Source organism: Lytechinus variegatus, chromosome 17, assembly GCF_018143015.1.
Source record: "Lytechinus variegatus isolate NC3 chromosome 17, Lvar_3.0, whole genome shotgun sequence".
Lineage (NCBI taxonomy): Eukaryota > Metazoa > Echinodermata > Echinoidea > Temnopleuroida > Toxopneustidae > Lytechinus > Lytechinus variegatus.
In genome coordinates, this window is record NC_054756.1 from 21,199,117 (window position 1) to 21,221,516 (window position 22,400).

At 36.6% G+C, this 22,400-nt stretch overlaps 1 protein-coding gene across 2 annotated transcripts in view; it reads right to left on the bottom strand.

Annotated features, from left to right (window-relative positions):
- The window catches only part of LOC121430469 (HBS1-like protein), a 32,193-nt gene extending 11,718 nt beyond the window's left edge, over positions 1–20,475 (bottom strand). Inside the window, exons 1-9 of one of the 2 annotated variants that reach the window (XM_041627735.1) lie at positions 20,315–20,475; positions 15,096–15,170; positions 14,409–14,555; positions 13,502–13,672; positions 9,678–11,717; positions 8,845–9,133; positions 5,192–5,285; positions 3,620–3,855; positions 729–846 (exon numbers count right to left, since the gene is read on the bottom strand). In XM_041627735.1, coding sequence (XP_041483669.1) covers positions 729–846; positions 3,620–3,855; positions 5,192–5,285; positions 8,845–9,133; positions 9,678–11,717; positions 13,502–13,672; positions 14,409–14,555; positions 15,096–15,170; positions 20,315–20,357 — 3,213 coding nt within the window. In that variant the 5' untranslated portion in view covers positions 20,358–20,475. The remainder of the gene's footprint in view (positions 1–728; positions 847–3,619; positions 3,856–5,191; positions 5,286–8,844; positions 9,134–9,677; positions 11,718–13,501; positions 13,673–14,408; positions 14,556–15,095; positions 15,171–20,314) is intronic. The other variant, XM_041627736.1, reaches the window with a different exon arrangement.
- Positions 20,476–22,400: the final 1,925 nt, after the last annotated feature.

The window sequence follows — 22,400 nt, forward strand, 5'->3', positions numbered from 1 at the left end:
TCATCATCATCACTATCATCATCATCATCACTATCATCATCATCATCACCACCACCATCATCATCATCATCACTATCACCATCATCATCATCATCATCACTATCACCATCATCATCATCACTATCATCATCATCATCATCACTATCACCATCATCATCATCACTATCATCATCATCATCATCATCACTATCACCATCATCATCATCACTATCACCATCATCATCATCATCATCACTATCATCATCATCATCATCATCACTATCACCATCATCATCATCATCACTATCATCATCATCACCACCACCACCACCATTACCATCAACATCCACACCATCATCATCGTCACCACTACCACTCTACCACCACCACAATCATCATCATCACCATCACCATCATCATCATCACCATCACCATCATCATCATCATCATTATCATCATCATTATCATCACCATCATCAACACCACCACCATCACCAGACCACCTCCATCAACATCCACACCATCACCACCACCATAATCATCACCACCACCATTCCACCACCACCATCATCATCATCACCACCATCAGCACCATTATCACCATCATCATCATTACCATCATCATCATCATCATCACCATCATCACCATCAACAGACCACCTCCGTCAACATCCACACCATCACCACCACCACCACCACCACCATCACCATCACCACCACCACCACCACCACCATCATCATCATCATACCTGAGCAGCACCTGTGATCATGTTTGGGATGAAGTCTTTGTGTCCCGGTGCATCTAGTAAGGTCACTAATCTATGAGTTGTCTCAAAACGTGTTAAACCAACATCCATAGTGATACCCCTGAAAAAGGCCACAATGTTAGATTTCAATAGAAAATGTTCACAGAAATTTGAAAACAGAATTCCATGACTAAATTGCTGCTTTCCATGACTTTCTGTGATGTCCCGGGAGTTGGGATGTCACAAAACTGGGAAAAATGGAAATCATGAACACCAATTATCATAGCAGAGTACATGTATGATCACAGAGTATGAGAGTTGCGAGACACAGCTGCCATAGCCAAGAGGAAAATGCAATTCCATGACTTTTCACAAATTTTCCAAATTCCCTGACTTTTCCCTGACTTTCCATGACCACAAATTTTTCCAGGATTTTCCATGACTGTGGGAAACCAGGGGTGGTATTCTGAAACCCTGTCATAACTTTTGTCATAAATTTTGTAATTTCTCTGCGAGATGTGACACCGCTATGATTGTCACAAATCAGTATTCTGAACATTGTCTTTTTACTGTCATATCTCTAAAAGTTCACGCCCATCTTTTCGGAAGTAAACCAATCAAAGTCATTGTTAGTTTCCAGTGGAAGCCCTTCTAGCCAACAGGAAGGCCCAGTGATAGGTAGGGCGTATCCCCAATACAGTTGCTGGCATCGCGCAACTACGCGAAAATTGATGCACTTAAAGAGAGACAGGGAGCTGTGAAGGAATTTAGAAGAGAAGTAGAAAAAGAAGGAAAATAGAGAAATAAGGGAGGAATTCATATGTGGGCCCTAACTAATTGTAGCATGAAAAAGTAATTTTGTAAATTGTCATGGATGATGAGTGAAACTAATACCACAACTTAATCTAAATGATATCATTATATGCTTGACATTCAGTCGGCAGGGTATCAGGATATTTGCTACTAGAAGATATGACAAAATTTACGACTGCTACCCCCCCTGTCATAACTTTTGTCATATCTTTTGTTGTATTAATTGATTAGAATACCGCCCCTGATTACCATGTGAAAGTCCTTGTAAGAACTGTTTGGTATTCTCTTAAAAAAATTCTTTTCACTGCCATGTCGCATATTTTTAATACTCTTTCAATTTACATATTTTCAGTAGTAAATCTGAGCAAAGCATCCTTTACCTTGTATTCATTTACCTATTTACTTGGATTTTGTTTACCGGTAGGGGAAGGCGGGGTAAGTTGAGCATAGGGGCAAGTTGAGCCACCAGCCCCAGGCCAATAATGAATGAGTCAGACATTGTGGTGGTGTCACGTATTGATGACCCATAGCATAACCCCTAACCCCACCACATTGTTTCCAACTTTGAAACAAAAAGTAGTTTTTTAGAGGGAAAAATATGAATTTTAGCCAAAAAAGTAAAAAAGAGTGTGAAATAGATAAGTGCTTTATAAACACACACGTCTTTAAATATAATAAAGACATGATAATAACATTATTAGTCCAGGTATGGATCTTCATTCTTGTCATAGTCTTTTATATGATGGATGCATAATAAATGTGTGGATACAAAATTATCGCACTAAGTTCGGACTGGGGTAAGTTGAGCCAAACAGCATGGGGCAAGTTGAGCCATGGTAATTCCTATGGTAATGTATCTTAAAAAAACAAACAAACCATAAAAATCGATTGAAATGCAGGCTGAAAGGAGCAAATTTACATGACTGCTCTTTTCCTATTACAGGATGTTGGTATTTATAGAGAATTAGCAAGTGAAAAGACTTTAAACAAAAAATTGACATGCTGGTTCTCCCCCATTTTGTACATAGTTTTTGTGGCTCAACTTACCCCAGAAGGTGGCTCAAACTTACCCCATATATGGGGCAAGTTGAGCCATTTGACATCGTTTTTTTCAAAGGTCACGATGACTTTCAGTGTGGGGAAAGAAAGTTATATATAGGTGGAAAATATTTCAGAAGAATTAAATTTCAAGGCAAGGTACTTATTTCGACAAGATTGTTAATCATATCAATTCTAACATGCAAAAAGCAAAATCTGTCACAACTTACCCCGCCTTCCCCTATACATGTATTTGCTTCATTTGATGTTACACATACTATTTGATGTATATAAATGTAAAGGTATGTTTCTGTTTCTGTTACAGTAGCTCCAGTAAGGACTCAGCAGGCTGTACTAATCCCATTACATAGGAAATATTTTTTAAGGTCCAAGTTTGTCAGTCAGTGGCTGAACTTCTAAACAATAAAACTTCCCCTCTGGCTTGTTTATTAAAGTGGAGAATATGACAGAGCAGGGATTCCAACCTCATCAGCAGGAGCCCAATGCTATATAACCACTATGTTTGTAAACTCCGAAGCAAATCAGCTTCTTGAGTACAGTATAATTGTGATAACTGCATAGAGGTTTTAGGTCCAAGTTTAGTCAGTCACATTGACTGAACTTCTAAACAATAAAACTTCCCCTCTGGCTTGTTTATTAAAGTGAAGAATATGACAGAGCAGGGATTCCAACCTCATCAGCAGGAGCCCAATGCTATATAACCAGCTATGTTTGTAAACTATGAAAATCAGCTTGCTAAAGGGGCTATCTATGCAATAAAGACAGGAAATTACATAGCTGCCAACCTTCTGAGACCAGAAATCAGAATCAAGTATGAGAATTTTTACAGAAGTTGTATACTTTAACATATTTGGCTTTTGATGGAAAAAAGGAGGAATCTTAGGAAAATCATGCATTTCAGGAGGTTGAAAAAGTAATCATTAATAGGAATAGTTACCAGCAAGGAAAATAAATCAATAACACAAATAAATGATTAATCAATAACACAAGTATATAAAATAAATTGAATCCTTGTGTCTTACCTTCCTCTCTCTTCCTCAGTCTCATCCAGCACCCAAGCATAGGCAAAGGAAGCCTTGCCCTGTTTACGAGACTCCGTCTCATATTTATGCATGACCCTCTGATTGACCTGACCTAAGAGGTACAGAAGATGACCCATCAAGGTCGACTTGCCAGCGTCAACGTGACCGATGACCACTAGATTCAGAAGCTCCTTGCCAGACTGACGCTTCTCAAGCTCTTTGGCGATGTCAATTGACTGCATAGGATGTAGAGACAGATGTAAATCAAAGCCAAATCTTTGGTTGCTTCATCACTTTGAGGGGAAAGTAATGTTATTTCATTTTCTCGAACTTCTTGAGTACAGTATAATTGTGATAACTGCATAGAGGTTTTTAGGTCCAAGTTAGTCAGTCACATTGACTGAACTTCTAAACAATAAAACTTCCCCTCTGGCTTGTTTATTAAAGTGAAGAATATGACAGAGCAGGGATTCCAACCTCATCAGCAGGAGCCCAATGCTATATAACCACTATGTTTGTAAACTCCGAAGCAAATCAGCTTGCTAAAGGGGCTATCTACGCAATAAAGACAGGAAATTACATAGCTGCCAACCTTTTGAGACTAGAAATCAGAATAAAGTTGTTGTTTTTTTAAAGAGAATATTTACAGAAGTTAACATTAACATAATTGTGATAACTGCATAGAGGTGATGGCTGAGCAAATTGAAAGATTAAAATCTCATAGCATCTCATATCTACTAAAATTCGATTACAGTATGTCTGTAACACAGAGCATAGCAAGTAATTGCAAAATTGATTTGGAAGATTGATTGCACAATCATTGTAAATATCAATGTAATCAAGTGTAAAAGCCCTCTGGTGAAACACAAAGAATTGTTTTACGTTACCTGTTTAAAAAAAAAAGAAACCAACATAATTTCCCAAATAATCATAATGAAAAAGTCAGCCAGCAACACTGACCAATCAATAAATGCCAAGCAACAAGTCCAAAGCCTGTGTGAAACATCCACCAAGCATTAAAGGTCAAGTCCACCCCAGAAAAATGTTGATTTGAATAAATAGGGAAAATTCAAACTAGCATAACGCTGAAAATTTCATCAAATCAGATGTAAAATAAGAAAGTTATGACATTTTAAAGTTTTGCTTATTTTTCATAGAACAGTGTTTGAATTATAAAATATTTCATTTTTACAAATTTGACAGTAAGGACCAACTTGACTGAACCATATAGTATAAAATAATGCTATAGTTGTTTCACTTGACAATGAGGATAAAATTTGAATATTTCATATTTCATATAATAAAATAGAAAAGAAATAGTGAGTGGATGACATCATCAATCTCCCCATTTGCATACCGGCCAGGATGTGCATAGGAATGTTTTGTGAAATTAAAGCAAAACTTTAGAATGTCATAACTTTCTTATCTTACATCTGATTTTGATGAAATTTTCAGTGTTATGCTTGTTGGATTTTTCTATTTTTATTCAAATCAACCTTTTGTTGGGGTGGACTTTTCCTTTAAGTATCAATGGACATTTCAGGTTCACAAGGAAAGAAGCGCAGTACTTACAGAAGCTTTCCTGCCTTCCTTTCTACTTGGTGTTGATGTTGCTGAAGAATATGCTTGAAGGTCGGGTTCACTACATACATTTGGAAGGGACTCCCTACATAAAAAAAAGAAAGATCAATCAGTTGTAAGAATCAAAGAAATTTTACTAATAGCAGCTGGTATTTCAATAGCATATGGACAAGTTTACCTTGGCTTCACCTTACTATGCAGCTCACTGATAGTAAACAGTGGACTCATTGAATTAAAAGTAGGCTCATTGCTGTATCCTTAATACCAATAATTTAGTATGCTGTAGCTGTTATCTAAGGGGGTATTTATCAGTGGATGCCCTCTCAATATGCAAAGTGAATTAAGCATACAAAATATATGCATAAACTAGTGCTGCAAGTCAGGCGTCATGTTCGGGTTCGGTTCGGTTCGGCAGGGTTCGGCAATTTTTTTCCGAACTTTGGTTCGGTTCGGGGTTCGGCAATAAATGCCAAATTATATTTAACATATAAAAAATAAAGATCGCCAACCCACAAACATGTGATCACCAGCATGATCTGTCATATATTTATAATAAATTTTGTTTCTAAAAAGAATAGTTATGAAAATTGTTTAACTTTCTTTTGTTTTAATCTTTGAACAAAAAAATAAGTCATTTCTACTTTCTTTTTTAAAATGAAAAATAAAGAAAAAGAAAAAATATTGATAATGAGAGAATCAGGACAGAAACAGAATTACAAAGATCAGAATATTTTTTTCATGATTATTTCAAGTACATGTAGCTATGATCATGATCGATTACGATTAGGCCTGGGAGTAAACATCGATTGATCGAATGGTTCGATTGGCATGCCGCCAATCACCAATCGAAAAAAAAAATTAGAAAAATTTACACTAATCGAATGTTCGGTAGATCCTGATTATGACATTGGGATAACTCGAATACCCAAGTAATAATAACAAAAACAAGAAAACAACGATGACAACGGTTTTTGAATACTTCATACAGGTTTAAAAATTATGTTACCGAGGTAATTTTTCAAAAATTATCAATGATTGTATCACATTCACAGTTACACACCAACATGAAAGCGCTCCAAAAATTTTAATCCCACCCGACCTTGCCGTCGATACACAAAATAAGTCATTGTCTGCGTGCACAAAACAATAAGTAAACACACAACCAGCTCACTTGAGCTGATTGGACCTTCGGATAGCCAATGAAACTTTGGGAAACAAAGAAGAAGGCACGTGGTTCCCTTATCAGGAAAGGTCATGACTGCAGAAATGAATTGACCCCTCCCCCATCTGTGTGTGTTGTGTGTGTGAGAGAGGGACAGAGAGAGAGAGAAAGATAGGGTGGGAGCCGGACAATTCCTTTCATGTTTCAAAACAATGCAACCTTTTTATATCCCCTTCACACAATGAAAACGACATTCCAACATGCGCCTGTCTTCCCCAGTACTTTCTCGACTAGTCTCCAAAAATAGACCCAGTTATACATGTAGGTTCAAATGATAAAAAATCGTATTTTTGAAGGTATTTCAAATGAAATATTTTGCAAAATATTTTTTTTTAAAAACATGTGTAGCATCGTGGACAGTGCCACAAGTGGGGGCGGAGACATGGTGTGGGCAAGGGATGAAATTTTTCAAGTGAAATGCTCCACCTGGGGTCAATCTCAAAGAATACTTCATGAATGAGTTGTTTACGTCTTTGGGCTGATTCATTCATATATCACATGCTTAGGTATGATTTAATTACCAGTCTTGTTTGTATTATTTACATTGTATCTTTTAAATTGTCACATTTAATTTGTATTCATTCAATTATGTGAACATGTTAATCTATCATTGATTTCTGAATAAAATGCAGAAACTCCTGCAAAAAAAAAAAAAAAAAAAAAGGGTGTGGCACTTGGAGGATGTATGCATGATGCCAGAGTAACAGCATTGATTTAGGAAAGATTATAATTGGAACAATATACTGAAAGATTTAATCTCATTTCATGTAGTTTCTTTTGATATAAAAATCATGGAAAAGGGGAAAAAGGGCCTACTTTCATTTATGCTAAACATGTGACATTGATGGAGATTTCTTCATAGAGGGGGCACCATAAATTAGGTCACCTATTGTGACTTAAAAGACGTGATTCCCCAACGAACAATGGAATCATTCGATTATTTTTTCAGGAAATAATCGAATGGTGAAAATGACAATCGTCCCAGGCCTAATTACGATGTCATTGCCAACGCAGCTTCTCAAATTGGAAAGTGTTGATCGGGAATGTCGAAACAGTAGACATACAACCTCCACTCAACTGTTATTATACCGGTAAAATTCACATTCCAAAGAATATGAGTGTTTTAGAAAGTCCCTATTTTCAAAAGTGGTGAAATCTGGTCAATGAATTTCTTTAAAAAGATAAAATATCAGTCCAGTTGTCCAGAAAGATCGACGCTACGTGACTTCAAACATATTTCCAACACGAAAAATGAGTACATGGGACTACACTGTATTTTAGTGTTGTAAAATCACCCGGCGTTGATCGTCAGAACTAAGACGGAACTGATAATTCCGTCATTTCATTTTTAGTAATTGACCAGATTAAACCACTTTTAAGAAAATATTGACAATGGAAAAACGTTTCAAGTTCGGAATACGAATTTTACCTGTATAATAGCAACCGAGAGCAGGTTGTTTGGACTTCCTGTTCCAACTTTCCTTACCAACCATTTCCGGAACATCGATCAGGGAACATGCGTTGATTTGGTTTGAATTTTTATATTTTCTGTTTTTTCACCCTCATTCCTTCATCTCTTATTTATTTATCTTTTATATTAATATGGAAATTTCAGAAGGTGGAATATATATACTTTACCATTACTTTGTCAGTCACAAGGAATTAATTTGTCTTGTCTTTTTCTTTTTTTAAAATACAAAACAATTAAATGTACGTCCGATTACAGCAATACGTAATTCAACTACACTTTTTAACTGGGTTAAGCTTAAAATGTCCCCACATTTTATAAGGAAAAAAAATATATTCATGTTTATAAAAAAATTGAGAATGATAAAAATTTAATCAAACTCGAGACCGAAACTGTCATACTTTGTCATTTACGAGGAATGAATTTATGTCTGGTTCTTTTTCTTTATTATATACAAAATGATTAGGTCCGATTAGGATCACGATCGATTATGGCAATACGTAATTACACCACACTTTTATACCGAGTTTAGCTTCAAAATGTCCCCTCATTTTATCAAGAAAAAATATATTTATGTTAATAAAATATTCTTAAGTTGATAACAGTTCAATCAAAGACGTGATGGGAGCTATCATAGTGGATTTTAGAAATATATTGAGTGGAATTCTCTTTGTGCACAATCACTAACCAATATTTTTTTGTTTAATTTTATACTTAAATCTAGTATGTAGTCATCACGCTTACGCATTGCATGTTAACATTTTTTTTTTTTACCGAACTTCCGAACCAGGCCTTTGTGTTCGGTTCGGTTCGGTCCGGTTCGGAAGTGCCAAGTTCGGCGAATTTCTGTTCGGTTCGGCTGCAGCACTAGCATAAACCTTGGTTTACAAACCAATGGAATCAAACCATCTTTGTGAACTGGGGCTTAATAAAGAGTACAATAACCATACTAACCTGCTGCTTCTCCTACTACTACTTGACTCTGATAACCGTGTAGGAGAAAGCGCTCCTTTGCGGGATCCTGCTCCTTCAACCTTCATCTCCCCTTCCCCTCCTCCTCCTGTTCCTCCTCCTCCTTCAGGGGTTTTCCCTTTACTTGTGTCTTCAACTTTGACTTGGAATCCTTGTTTAGGATCTTTGCCTTCAAAGGTGAGTCTTGTGATCTGGGTTGCGGCATCATCAATAGTTTGAGTGACCCGTAACCTAGAATCAAGCTCTGCTGTGTTGTCTGTTCTCTGGGTCCCTTCAAGATATTGGGGGGAAACAGAAGCCACAAGTTAGACAGAGCCTCCAAGGAGAATATGAATGTATCATTTCCTATGCCAAAATACAAATAGACCAACTCGTAGTGTGCAATTCACCAAAGATCTATTCAATCTGCCTCACAAACATAGAGCGTTTTCATTTCACACTTTAGCATAATCATTACTCACAGCAACTTTTCATAGAAAATACGTCCCCTCCCCCAAATGTACAAACCTTTCAATCAATACATCTTAAAATACTGAATAATGGTTTTATAACTTTTATGAGCATATAACTGCCTAAAAAATGGTTTTCCTAATTCAGTTTGCTCTGGTATCGACACATTGTGTACAATATCAAAGAAATTCGAGCACATAGATAAATTATAATTGTAGCAGTTTGTACAAGTTCCTGTCTGTATTTGTACAGAAATTACAAGACATTAATCAACCATCCAAAATGAAAAAAATGACAATCTGTATTCTAATTGTCTCCTCAATAATAGATGATGCAGTAAATCCAATACATGAAAGTCCCCTTACTTTGATTCAGAGGAACAAAAGCTCTCTGCTGCTGTTGTTTAACCATATCATCAGGTGAAGGAATTGAGAAGTCAAAAGGCTTAACCTCTCGCCAACTCTCTTCTTTAGCTTCCTCTTGTCTGCTCTTCTGTCTTTCAAACGAGAACTGCTTGTGGAGGACTCTCCTCTGAACACCACGATACCCTACCCTACTTCTTGCAATTGCTGCAGCTTTGGCAGAAGCTGTTCTGCACTGATGGCAAAGAGCATTCCCGAAGGTCGACACCGGAGCAAATAAGCCAGATGAGTTCAGGTTAGCTTTGGAATGTGTTTTAGGTTTGTGTAAAGAGGTATATGTGGCTTGTTGATTTGATTTCCTTGAAGAGGATAATTTCTCTGACTCTTTCCATGAGGGGATCCCTGAGACAGGCAGCTGAGGTTGCATATTTTCATCAAAGTGAAAAGATTTGGAATGACTTGGAGGTTGAATAAAAGATTCAAAGCCTGGTGGAACACGAGGAGTTTGGAATTCTGTAGGAGACTGTATGCTCCCACCTCTATTAGCAGCATCGGAAACACCCAATGAGCCTAAACTTAATGTCCCTATCTGATCATCTGCTGCTTTCTGCTTAATTTCTTTCCTCGTGTGCAGTTTTGAAGAGCCAGACTTGACAAATTTACCCTTTGAGGTTCCTGATAGTTTTCCATCTTTCTTTCCCAACTGCAACCCAATAGGATCTTTAAAAGTAGTTTGATCAGCAGTTGCTAAATCTGCAAGAGAAACACCGCTTCCTTGGGCAGTCCTGCCTCCGATACCACATACATTATCAGACAAAGAGCCTAATGCTGAGGTATTCGATGAAGAAAGATGACTGGATGCTAAATCTGCTAGAGATAAACCACTAGATGGAGTAGACTTGCTTCCAGTTGTTTTCATACTACTATGCTTGTTGCTTAGCAGATATTGTTTTGGAGATGATGAAAAGTGACTGGACGCCAAGTCTGACAAGGATAAACCACTAGATGGTGTAGGCTTCACACTGGGTGTATTCCTGTCTTCCTGCTTGGTGCCAAGTACAGACTGTTTGGGAGGTGATGACAAGTGACTGGATGCTAAGTCCGATAGAGATACATTCCCTGAAAGTGTTGATTTAAAACCTGTTGCTTTACCCTGCTTGTTCATTTGTGGAATTCTGGAAGAAGGTGAGTGATGGCCACTGGCTAGATCAGCAAGAGAAATGCTTTCCTGCATGGTACTACTTGGAGGTGTTGGATGAGGCACTTTTGATGACAACAGCTGACTTGAAGCCAAGCCACCGAATGGGACGTTAGAAGGCACAGGAATTTTTCCCTTTAAAGAACCTTGTCCAAATGCTAAATCTGCCAATGAGCCTGAACCAGATTTACTTCTAATACATGTACTAAAATCCCCAGATGTCGATGGCTTCCCAAACTCTGAGGAAGTCATTTGACTGGCTGGTAAGATTGAGAGTCCAGTAGAGGGTGCTAAATCTTGTCCAAGTGGAGGGACACGTTCCTTTGTTCCTTCCAAAACTGCATTACTCCTACTTTCTTGCATATTTGACAACTCTGAAAGGCTGACTCCACCAGCTTGCATAGACAAACCAGGCTTAACTAAGAGCCTACTTTGCATCTGACCTTGCACTTGACCTTGCGGTATATACCCCTTACCTTTGGGGTAAAATTGCATAGTTCCTTCTTGATTGACACTACTACAGTCCTTGACATCATTTAACTCAAAACCATGTGCAATGCACTCTTTTAACTGTGGACATGCCCCGCTACTACCCAAGTTAAAATGTACCAGATCTTTATCAGCAGCAACCTTTTCATAGTACGACTGGAATCTACCGGTTGCAGGTTGATTTGCAACAAGGGCATCTGAAAAGGACGATGCATTGGCCTGTCCTTTTGATGACCCAATCTCTTGAGACACGGTTTTCTTTGACCTTTGTACACCGCCTGCCCTACCATCCCCACCTACACTACTCTTTATGACAGCATCTTGTGATTTATTTTTCTTTCTATCTACTGTTGGGTCTTACCTTACCGTGGCCAAGGTTCACATGCAGGAGGTCAAAGGTCACCAAAGAGGTCAAAGGTAAGAGTTCCGAGGAGAGAAAGGAAAATCACGTAGAGAAAAGATAAAGAAACAGAAGGCAAAAATTTAGCATCTATATACTAATTTCATACAATGGAAGCAGAGCTCAACTAAATGTTTTCTAAATATTACAGACCTCAGTAAAAGGTCATATTGAAATAGCAAAGTGATTCCTATTACTAAAAGAATACCATAGCCAAATGAAATAGTGAACAAGACATTGCATATGAAAACATATATGGTTAACAAAAAATCATTAATCAAGAGAGCAGACAAATGGTTTTACAAATTTTCCTTTGCTGATGATGCGCTAAAGAATGGTACGTTCCCATTTTCCCAGTAAAACTGGCATCCCTGTTTTAAGACAAAAGATGTCACCCACTAGCAATGTGTTGACTTTTGCCATTTGTCCACTATCAAATTTGGGAATGTGTTCATCCATTTTTTCACGACAGAGTAACTATGTCATTTTCGTCATTGAAAAATAAAAAAAGATTTACAGTAGATGGTTGACCAAAACCGTTGCAATACACTTTTAAAAATAAAGGTATTTGCAGAGCTACCTTTTATGGTGATATACAATAAACAAGTGGAATGCCTCTGGCCGTCTCACCTGCACCACGCGATTCAATATAGCAGCAGTGCTGACTTTGAAAACTACTATGACTCGCACAAGATGTTCAGTGATACTTGGTTACTCTTATGTCCACATTTTATGAACTACATGTAGACCAATACACTTACAGAGATATGATGGTAATTCAACAAAAAAAAAACAATTCGGCCAAAGTTCATTGACCTTTGACCTTGGTCATGTGACCTGAAATGCGCACAGGATGTTTAGTGATACTTGATTACTCTTATGCCCAAGTTTAATGAACTAGACCAATATACTTTCAAAGTTATGGTAATTCAATAAATACCCCCAATTTGGCCAAAGTTAATTGACCCTAAATGACCTTTGATCTTAATCATGTGACATGAAACTCATGCAGGATGTTCAGTGATACTTGATTACTGTTATGTCCAAGTTTCTTGAATCAGATCCATAAACTTTCAAAGTTATGATGGTAATTCAACAGATACCCCCAATTCGGCCAAAGTTCATTGACCCTAAATGACCTTTGACCTTGGTCATGTGACGTGAAACTCATGCAGGATGTTCAGTGATACTTAATTAACCTTATGTCTAAGTTTCTTGAACTAGGTCTATATATTTTCCAAGTTATGACATTTCAAAAACCTAACCTTAGGTTAAGATTTTGATGTTGATTCCCTCAACATGGTCGAAGTTCATTGACCCTAAATTACCTTTGACCTTGGTCATGTGACATGAAACTCAGGCAGGATGTTCAGTAATACTTGATTAACCTTACAGTTTCATGAACTGGGTCCATATAACTGTCATTTCATTCAATAATATAACCTTCGGTTAAGATTTGGTGTTGACGCCGCCGCCACCGCCGCCGTCGGAAAAGCGGCGCCTATAGTCTCACACTGCTATGCAGGTGAGACAAAAATCTCTATTCTAGGATTATTCAATTCAATTCTATCATACATGCAATACTTATTATAACTCATAGCTCATTACAACCTAAGCTGCAGCCCGTATGAATGAAAAATGAAATGTTTCTACATTAGTAGGCAGTGATGACATATCAGATTAAAAGTAAATGGATACCCTGTAGACTTTGAAGCAGTGGATATTTCTTTTGATATTCACCTGTTCTCGAGTCTATCCGAGTCTTCTGTTTGGTTTCTTGCTTGTTCAGGATAGCATCCAGAGCTCGTTCATAGTCAAACTTGTTGGCAACCACTGCATCTATGAGAACATGTTCTGGTGTGGTGTCACCGACTACATTACGGATTTCATCAAGGCAAGACTGTAATCGAGCTGTTGTAAAGGACGGGAAAGAGTGAGTCACGTGACAATGGCATAGCAGAGTGATACTGGTATCTTTCAAGATGTAAATACCATCAATCTTCTCATTTTAGTCAGAAAGATTGATGTCTAGGGATTTCTTTATAAAAGAAAGCATTAAAGCCTTGCTTAAGTGTCGATGAAATTCCACAAAAAACAACTCGGCTTATAAAATATTTGTGCTATCATGACAAATTTGATATCTAACAACTGCTTTGTCATCAGGAGCTAAAAAATATTTAGTTGTCATTTTCCCAAAAAATCTTCAAATGTTATACAAATGAAAAATAAAAACTTGACAAAAGAATTTCCTATTTGTGCTAGATACATCTTAAACACACATTTCAGATAACACTTTTTTGTTCAGTGGTAACATATCATGATAGAAAATGTAACATAAATCATAGATATGACATTTATATATTTCTATGAAATGTCTGATAATAACAAATGATAGAATACATTTGGCACGAATATTACTTGTTTTTCTTCAAAGAAAATTCCACCAGAAATATACTTTAATCCCAACAGCATCTCAATCATGTGAAAGAGCTTTAAATACGCTCTTTCATTTGATACCAAATTCATCATGGTAGTATTCATATTTCTGCAGATATAGTGAATTTTACAATGTTTGGCAAGCGAACAAATTTTGCTGAATTCCATGGATGCATGTGAAATTTTGGCCATACGATGGACATACATGTACCTTCATCTACATCACTGAGTTTTGGTCGCTCATAATTCCTCGAATCAGCAAGAGGTTGCTCTGAATCACTATTTCTATCATCCTCTCCAATATCTTCTAGGTATGATGACAGTTCATGATGGCCACGACGATACAAGAATTGTTCGGCTGTTTAATCAAATAAGTAAATATTCATAAAATGAATAAAGAAGTAATGATGAAATGGTGATGATGACAGTGGTGGTGGTGACGGTAAAAAGATAAAACAAGAATAATCAAGCTGATGAAAAAATGATACTGATAGTTGGTAAAAAATAAACAAAACTATACAAGTCTTTCTAGAGAAAGATCATTACCATATTATACCCGCAGAAGCACTGCTGAACTACTTGTGCAGAAAATGCTGTACGCAAAAAGAAACACACGACTGTTCGAAAGAAAATAATAACTTTCAAATTTTACTTTTCAACAAAATAAAAGACAAAAAGTTGAAAAATAACTTCTAAATGGTAAATTTTCTCTTACAATACCTACATAATGTCTTAAAGCAATGACAAATATTAAGCCATACTCCTCATGTCAGTCAAATTTATACACATTAAGTTTTCAGCATTCCAAGATCAGATTAATGTTCCTTTCCAGTTGGTACGTCATATGATTAGAGGGGGGTTTTTAAGATTAGGTGGATATTTTTAGAGTGATTTTTACCTGTAGCTGGTGATGCACCATACATGAAGTCATCCTCAACAGAGTGGCCATACACATCATCATAACCTTCATAATCTGCAAAAAATCAATTTTAATTATCAAAATTTGAATCGGCATTCATTTTTAATTTCAAATGTGATGAAAGAGTACAAATTGAAGGGATGCTGAATAATTAAATATTTCTCAATGCAAGCAAATTGAATGGATTTAGCAAATGAATGCCCATCCTTCCTGTTTTCGCCATTTTCCTAGAATGGCAAAAAGAAGCTGCTGAAAAATGCTTATCTTATAAAAGAGAGCCAATGGAGTAAATGAAAAATTAAAAAGGGGCCTAAGCTTTCGATCCTAGCAGAATCTTTGTCGGAGGCAAAATGACAAACATAAAAAGTGGAACTTGTAACCATAATATACATGTATTAAGTTCGGATAAACTAGGAAAGTGGGAGTTGCGCGGCAGCCAAAATATCACAGTTTTTGTTCTTTAAGTTAATTTTTTTCCCATTTTGGTGCATTTCAGTTCTTTTTATATATTTTTATGAAATAGAGAAAAAAATTGATGAGCCCATTGGGGGATTTTACATTGTTAATCACCTATAATGGCGGCTGCACGATCGCGAGCCATCTGTGTACGAGGAGAAAAAATGTTTAAAAACTCCTTTCAGACAACAAAATACATAAGAAATATATCAATCCACTCACTATTTCAAACAGTGAGTGGATGACATCATCAGTCTGCTCATTTGCATACATACCATGCATACTGACCAGGATATGTATATAACTGGTCTGTGAAACTGAGCATGTCATAAGGTGGTCCAATTTCGCGAACAGGGTAAAAATGGTCAAAAATTTTATTTTTTGATATGTTATAGCTATTATCATTCTCTAAATAATGAAAAAGTTTTAAGTCTCAAATATCTTTATTTTTCCTTAAAATGACTAATTAACAGCTAATTATTAGATAGACGTAGTGCTGCAGCCGAACCGCCGAACCGAACGGAAGTTCGCCGAACTTGGCACTTCCGAACCGGACCGAACCGAACCGAACTCAAAGGCCTGGTTCGGAAGTTCGGTAAAAAAAAAAGTATGTTTGTATGCAATGCGTGAATGCGATGACTACATAGATTTAAGTATAAAATCAATAAAATATATATTGGTTAGTGATTGTGCACAAAGAGAATTCCACTCAATATATTTTTAAAATCCACTATGATAGCTCCCATCTTGTCTTTGATTGAACTGTTATCAACTTAAGAATATTTTATTAACATAAATATATTTTTTCTTGATAAAATGAGGGGGCATTTTGAAGCTAAACTCGGTATAAAAGTGTGGTGTAATTACGTATTGCCGTAATCGATCGTGATCGTAATCGGACCTAATCATTTTGTATTTAATAAAGAAAAAGAACCAGACATAAATTCATTCCTCGTAAATGACAAAGTATGACAGTTTCGGTCTCGTGTTTGATTAAATTTTTATCATTTTCAATTTTTTTATAAACATGAATAGGCCTGGGAGTAAACATCGATTGATCGAATGGTTCGATTGGCATGCCGCCAATCACCAATCCATTAGCAAAATTTACACTAATCGAATGTTCGGCAGATCCCGATTATGGCGTTGGGATACCTCTAATACCCAAGTAATAAAAATAAAATGACAAGAAAACAATGATGACAGCTGTTTTTTACAGGTTTAAAAATTATGTTACCGAGGTAATGTTTCAAAAATTATCAATGATTGTATCACATTCACAGTTACATACCAACATGATAGCGCTCCAAAAATGTTAATCCCACCCGACCTTGCCCTCATACACAAAATAAGTCATTGTGTGCGTGCACAATAATAAGTAAACACATAACCAGCTCACTTGAGCTGATTGGACCTTCGGATAGCCAATGAAACTTTGGGAAACAAAGAAGCGGAAGGCATGTGGTTCCCTTATCAGGAAAGGTCATGACTTCAGAAATGAATTGACCCCTCCCCCATCTGTGTGTGTGGTGCGTGTGAGGGAAAGAGAGAGGGAAGGATAGGGGGTGGGAGCCGGAGAATTTCTTTCATGTTTCAGAACAATGCAACCTTTTTTATATCCCCTCAACCAATGAAAACTACATTCCAACACGCGCCCGCCTTCACCAGTACTTTCTCGACTAGTCTCCAAAAATAGACCCAGTTATACATGTAGGTTCAAATGATAAAAAAATCGTTATTTTGAAAGGTATTTCACATGAAATATTTTTTTTTAATACATGTGTAGCATCGTGGGCAGTGCCACAAGTGGAGGCGGGACATGGTGTGGGCAAGGGATGAAAATTTTCAAGTGAAATGCTCCACCTGGGCTCAGTCTCAAAGAATATACTTCATGAATGAGTTGTTTACGTCTTTGGACTCGGCGGGGCTGATTCATTTATATGCAGGGGTGTGGCACTTGGAGGGATGAATGCATAATACCAGGGTACCAGTATTAATTTAGGAAAGATTTTCATTGGGACAATAAACTGAAAGATTTAATCTCATTTCATGAAGTTTCTTTTGATATAAAAAAATCATGGAGAAGGGGGAAAAGGGCCTCATTTATGCTAAACATGTGACTTTGATGGAGATTTCTTCATGGGGGGGGGGGTCACCATAAAGTATAGGACAACTATTGTGACTTAAAAGACGTAATTCCCGACGAACAATCGAATCATTCAATTATTTTTCCAGGAAATAATCGAATGGTAATAATGACAATCGTCCCAGGCCTAAACATGAATATATTTTTTCCTTATAAAATGTGGGGACATTTTAAGCTTAACTCAGTTAAAAAGTGTAGTTGAATTACGTATTGCTGTAATCGGATGTACATTTAATTGAAAAGACATAAATTAATTCCTTGTGACTGACAAAGTAATGGTAAAGTATATTCCACCTTCTGAAATTTCCATATTAATATAAAAGATAAATAACTAAGAGATGAAGGAATGAGGGTGAAAAAAACAAAAAAGATAAAAATTCAAACCAAATCAACGCATGTTCCCTGATCGATGTTCCGGAAATGGTTGGTAAGGAAAGTTGAAACAGGAAGTCCAAACAACCTGCTCTATCGCTATTATACAGGTAAAATTCGTATTCCAAACTTGAAACGTTTTTCCATTGTCAATATTTTCTTAAAAGTGGTTTAATCTGGCCAATTACTGAGAATGAAATGATAAATTATCAGTTCCGTCTTAGTTCTGACGATCAACGCCGAGTGATTTCACAACACTAAAATATGCAGTACAGTCCCATGTACTCATTTTCGTGTTAGAAATATGTTTGAAGTCACGTAGCGTCCATCTTTCTGGACCAAGAATGGACTGATATTTATCTTTTTAAAGTAATTCATTGACCAGATTTTACCACTTTTCAGAAAATAGGGACTTTCTAAAACACTCGTATTCTTTGGAATGTGAATTTTACCGTATAATAACAGTTGAGTGGAGGTTGTTTGTCTACTATTTCGACATTCCCGATCAACACTTTCCAATTTGAGAAGCTGCGTTGGCAATGACATCGTAATCGATCATGATCATAGCTACATGAAATAATCGTGAAAAAAATATTCTGATCTTTGTAATTCTGTTTCTGTCCTGATTCTCTCGTTATCAATATTTTTTTCTTTTGATTTTTTTTATTTTCATTTTAAAAATGAAAGTAGAAATGACTTATTTTTTTTTTTTTGTTAATTAAAACAAAAGAAAGTTCAACAATTATCTTAACTATTCTTTTTAGAAACAAAATTTATTATTAATACATGACGGATCATGCACGAAATTACTTGTTTGTAGGTCGGCGGTCTTTATTTTTTATGTGTTAAATCTAATTTGGCATTTATTGCCGAACCCCGAACCGAACCAAAGTTCGGAAAAAAATTGCCGAACCCTGCCGAACCGAACCGAACCCGAACATGCCGCCTGACTTGCAGCACTACATAGAGGTCAATGTAATTGTGAATTTTGAAATGTGTTTTTCTCAAATTGGACCTGCTGCACATAAAATGGTGTCAAAAGTTAATGCAACGTTGGATCACCCTAGTATTTTGCAGTTATAATCTTTAAACATCAGTAATTAAATCTGTACCAAAAATAAAATAATTATCTATTATTGTATGCATATTAATTATACTAATTAATTAACAGTATTTAATTTCACATTTTTGCCCCCAAAATACCTGTCACTGTATTATATGCTTGGCAAAATGACAATATCATGGGTAGAAATGTTTATTGCAATGATACACAACATTTGTACTAAAAATTAAGATTACAAATTAGATAATTAACCAAATCTCTCCGGTTTACTAATTGATTAGGTTGCAGATCAGAGCTGACATACACATGTATTCCAATGCTGCATATTTTCAAAATTGTCAAATTTTTATGACATTTAGTTGTTCCCTGTTTTAAAACGCCCAGAAATATGAGGATAACAGTCATATTACATATTATAGTAAGTTGTTAATTAGGTTTAATTAATATTTTATCATTTACCACATCCACCGGCTCCGCATCCACCGGCTCCGCCACCCCTGTTACTTCAAACTTAATGTGCTATAGTTTTTGTTCCTGATATTGTATTGATTTAATTCATAGTAATATATTTAGCCTATAGTTCTAGCTTCAAAATGAGATATTACTCAATAAATTTGGTCAAGATACTGTGATGTAGCAACAATTTATCCATGGCACCGTGTGGAAAATTGTTCATACGCCACCCTTTTTGCATACCCAACTTATGAAATGCGACCATATAACTGTTCTGTGAAACTGAGCAAATATGTCATAACTTTCTTCTTTTTCATCCAATTTTGATTAAATTTTCAGTGAAATGCTTTAATTTATTTTAGGTAAATATTAAATCTTTATTCAAATAAACTTTTTGTTGGGGTAGACTTGTCCTTTAACAAGTTTAAGTTTAGTTAAGTTTCATTCCTGTTTTGCAAATTCTCATAACCATTTTAAAACAGTCCAGCGATTTCTGCCAGGGTCTGGCATGACAACCCGAGACTGGGCTCCCCGAGCGCGCGAGCGCGCGATGCGATCCGACAAGTTTAGGATTAGATACTGTATTACTAACAGTAACACGGTGTGTAATATGTGGGACTTGGTAGGAAAAGGCTCTCCCAAGATCGCGATCACAGGAAATAAGTTAGCATCTGACCATCATGATTCTCAAGTTAAGTGCATAGTTACCTTCATCAAAGTTCTTCCCTCTGATATTTCTATGGCGTGCCATTGATCATCAATCTCCTAGGCACAAAACCGCAAACAACAGAACATCATTAACGTAGGATCATCTCAATCGTGAACGTGTTTCACATAGAATTCCACCATATTTGCTGACGTACACAACGCATGCGCACACGTACGTAGGTACGTAAGAAGGAAAGAAGGAAAGAAAGAAAGAAAGAAAGACAGACAGACAGAAAGAAAGAAAGAAAGAAAATTAAAAGAAAATTAAAAGCAAAAAAAAAACCTTTAACCTTCACCAATAATTAAATATTGGAAGTTTACCCTGACAAAAGGTTTGACGTAAAAATAGCAGATATAACAAAAAAAACATTGCCGAAGGTTTGAGAAATATCCATTAAAAAAAATTAAAAAGTTATTAGAATTTTATATTATTTGATTTGTGACGTCATATGCGAGCAGTATTCCACCATAGCGGTCACAAAATACATGAAATGTCACTTTCTCGGAAAATTTATAATAGCCTTTTCTGTCGGTACCCTTTATCATGATGCAATAGACAAATCATTTCACACCGATCATGAAATAAATCATCAGGAACCACTAAAAAAATCCATGTATTTTTGTATATGGGCAGCTATGACGTCGATCACAAATCATTCTAATAACTTCTTAATCTTTATGGTTTCCTCAAACCTTCACCAAATGAATATTTTTTGTTGCTATTTTTACAACAAATTTTTCTTCAGTTACCTTTTCTTTCTCCTCAAACCTTTTCTCTATCTCTTCTCCCCATTCCTCATTTTTTTCTTATTCCATTCCTCCCCTTTGTTCTTCTTTATGTTATTGGCCTTTTCTTCTCTCCTCACACCTTTCCTCTAACTCTACTCCCCATTCCTCATCCTCCCTATATTTTTTTTCTTTATTTACTTTCTCCATTTCCCGGCTTTCTCACAGTCTTAACTTGTATTTCTCACCACATATTCTCTCTCTCTCCCTTCTCCCTCAAGTTTTCTTTCTCCATTCTCCGGCTTTCTCTCACTCTTGTGTTCCTCACCACACATTTTCTCCATCTCTTCTCCCTATTGCTCATCCTCCCTCATTTTTTCATCTTTCCAGTCCCCTTTCTTCTTCTCTACCTTTTCTTTACATTCACACCATTTTCTCTATCTCTTCCCATTCCTCACATCTCATTTTTTCTCCACCTTTCTCTCACCATTCCTCCCTTTCTCTTTCTTTCCTTTCTCCTCATAAATTCTCTCCCCCCCCCCCCCTACTGCTCATCCTCCCCAAAGTTTTCTTTCTACGTTTCCTGGCATTCTCATACTCTTATCTTGTGTTTATCATCACACATTTGCACATTTTCTTTATCTCTTCTTTCCATTCCTCCCTCTCTTACCTTTTGTCTCTCCTCATGCAAACTTTTTGTTTTGTATCTCCCCTCTCACCATTCGCCCATCATACCTTTTTCTTTATCCTTACCCTTTATCTGTCTCCTCTCTCAATTCTCCTCTCTCCCTCCTCCCCCCCCCCCTTTCTGGCTCCCTTCCCCCCCCCCCTCTCTCCATCTGGCTTCCCTCCGTTTTCCTTCACACCTCTTCCCCATCATAGGCGGATCCAGGGGGCCCGCCCCCCCCCCCCCCCCTATTGGCGGAGCAAGAAAAAAAAGGGGAAAGATAGGAAAAAAGAAAAGAAGGAAAAGAAAGTAGAAAAGAAGAAAGGCAAACATAAGAGGAGGAAGATGGGTGAATAAAATAAGATGAGAAGACTTGGAAAATATTTTTTGTAATCATGTCGAGATATAAAATTTTCGCTCGCGCTTCTCATAGCCTTATAGCTGATTTACTTATCTTACTCAATATGGAGCTTAAAATAACAAATTTTGAAGTCAATATACAAAACATATTTTCAGCTGGGAAATAGAACTTTCATCATTTTGTTTGATTTACAAACTAATTTTTTTTTTAAAGTGCTCTGTAAAAATTTCCGTTTTATGGTCTGAATATTAACATTTTCTGCTTGCGCTCGGCGAAATTTGACAAGTCGGGTACCTGTTATTTTTCTGTATTCCATAAAGTTCTCAAAATTT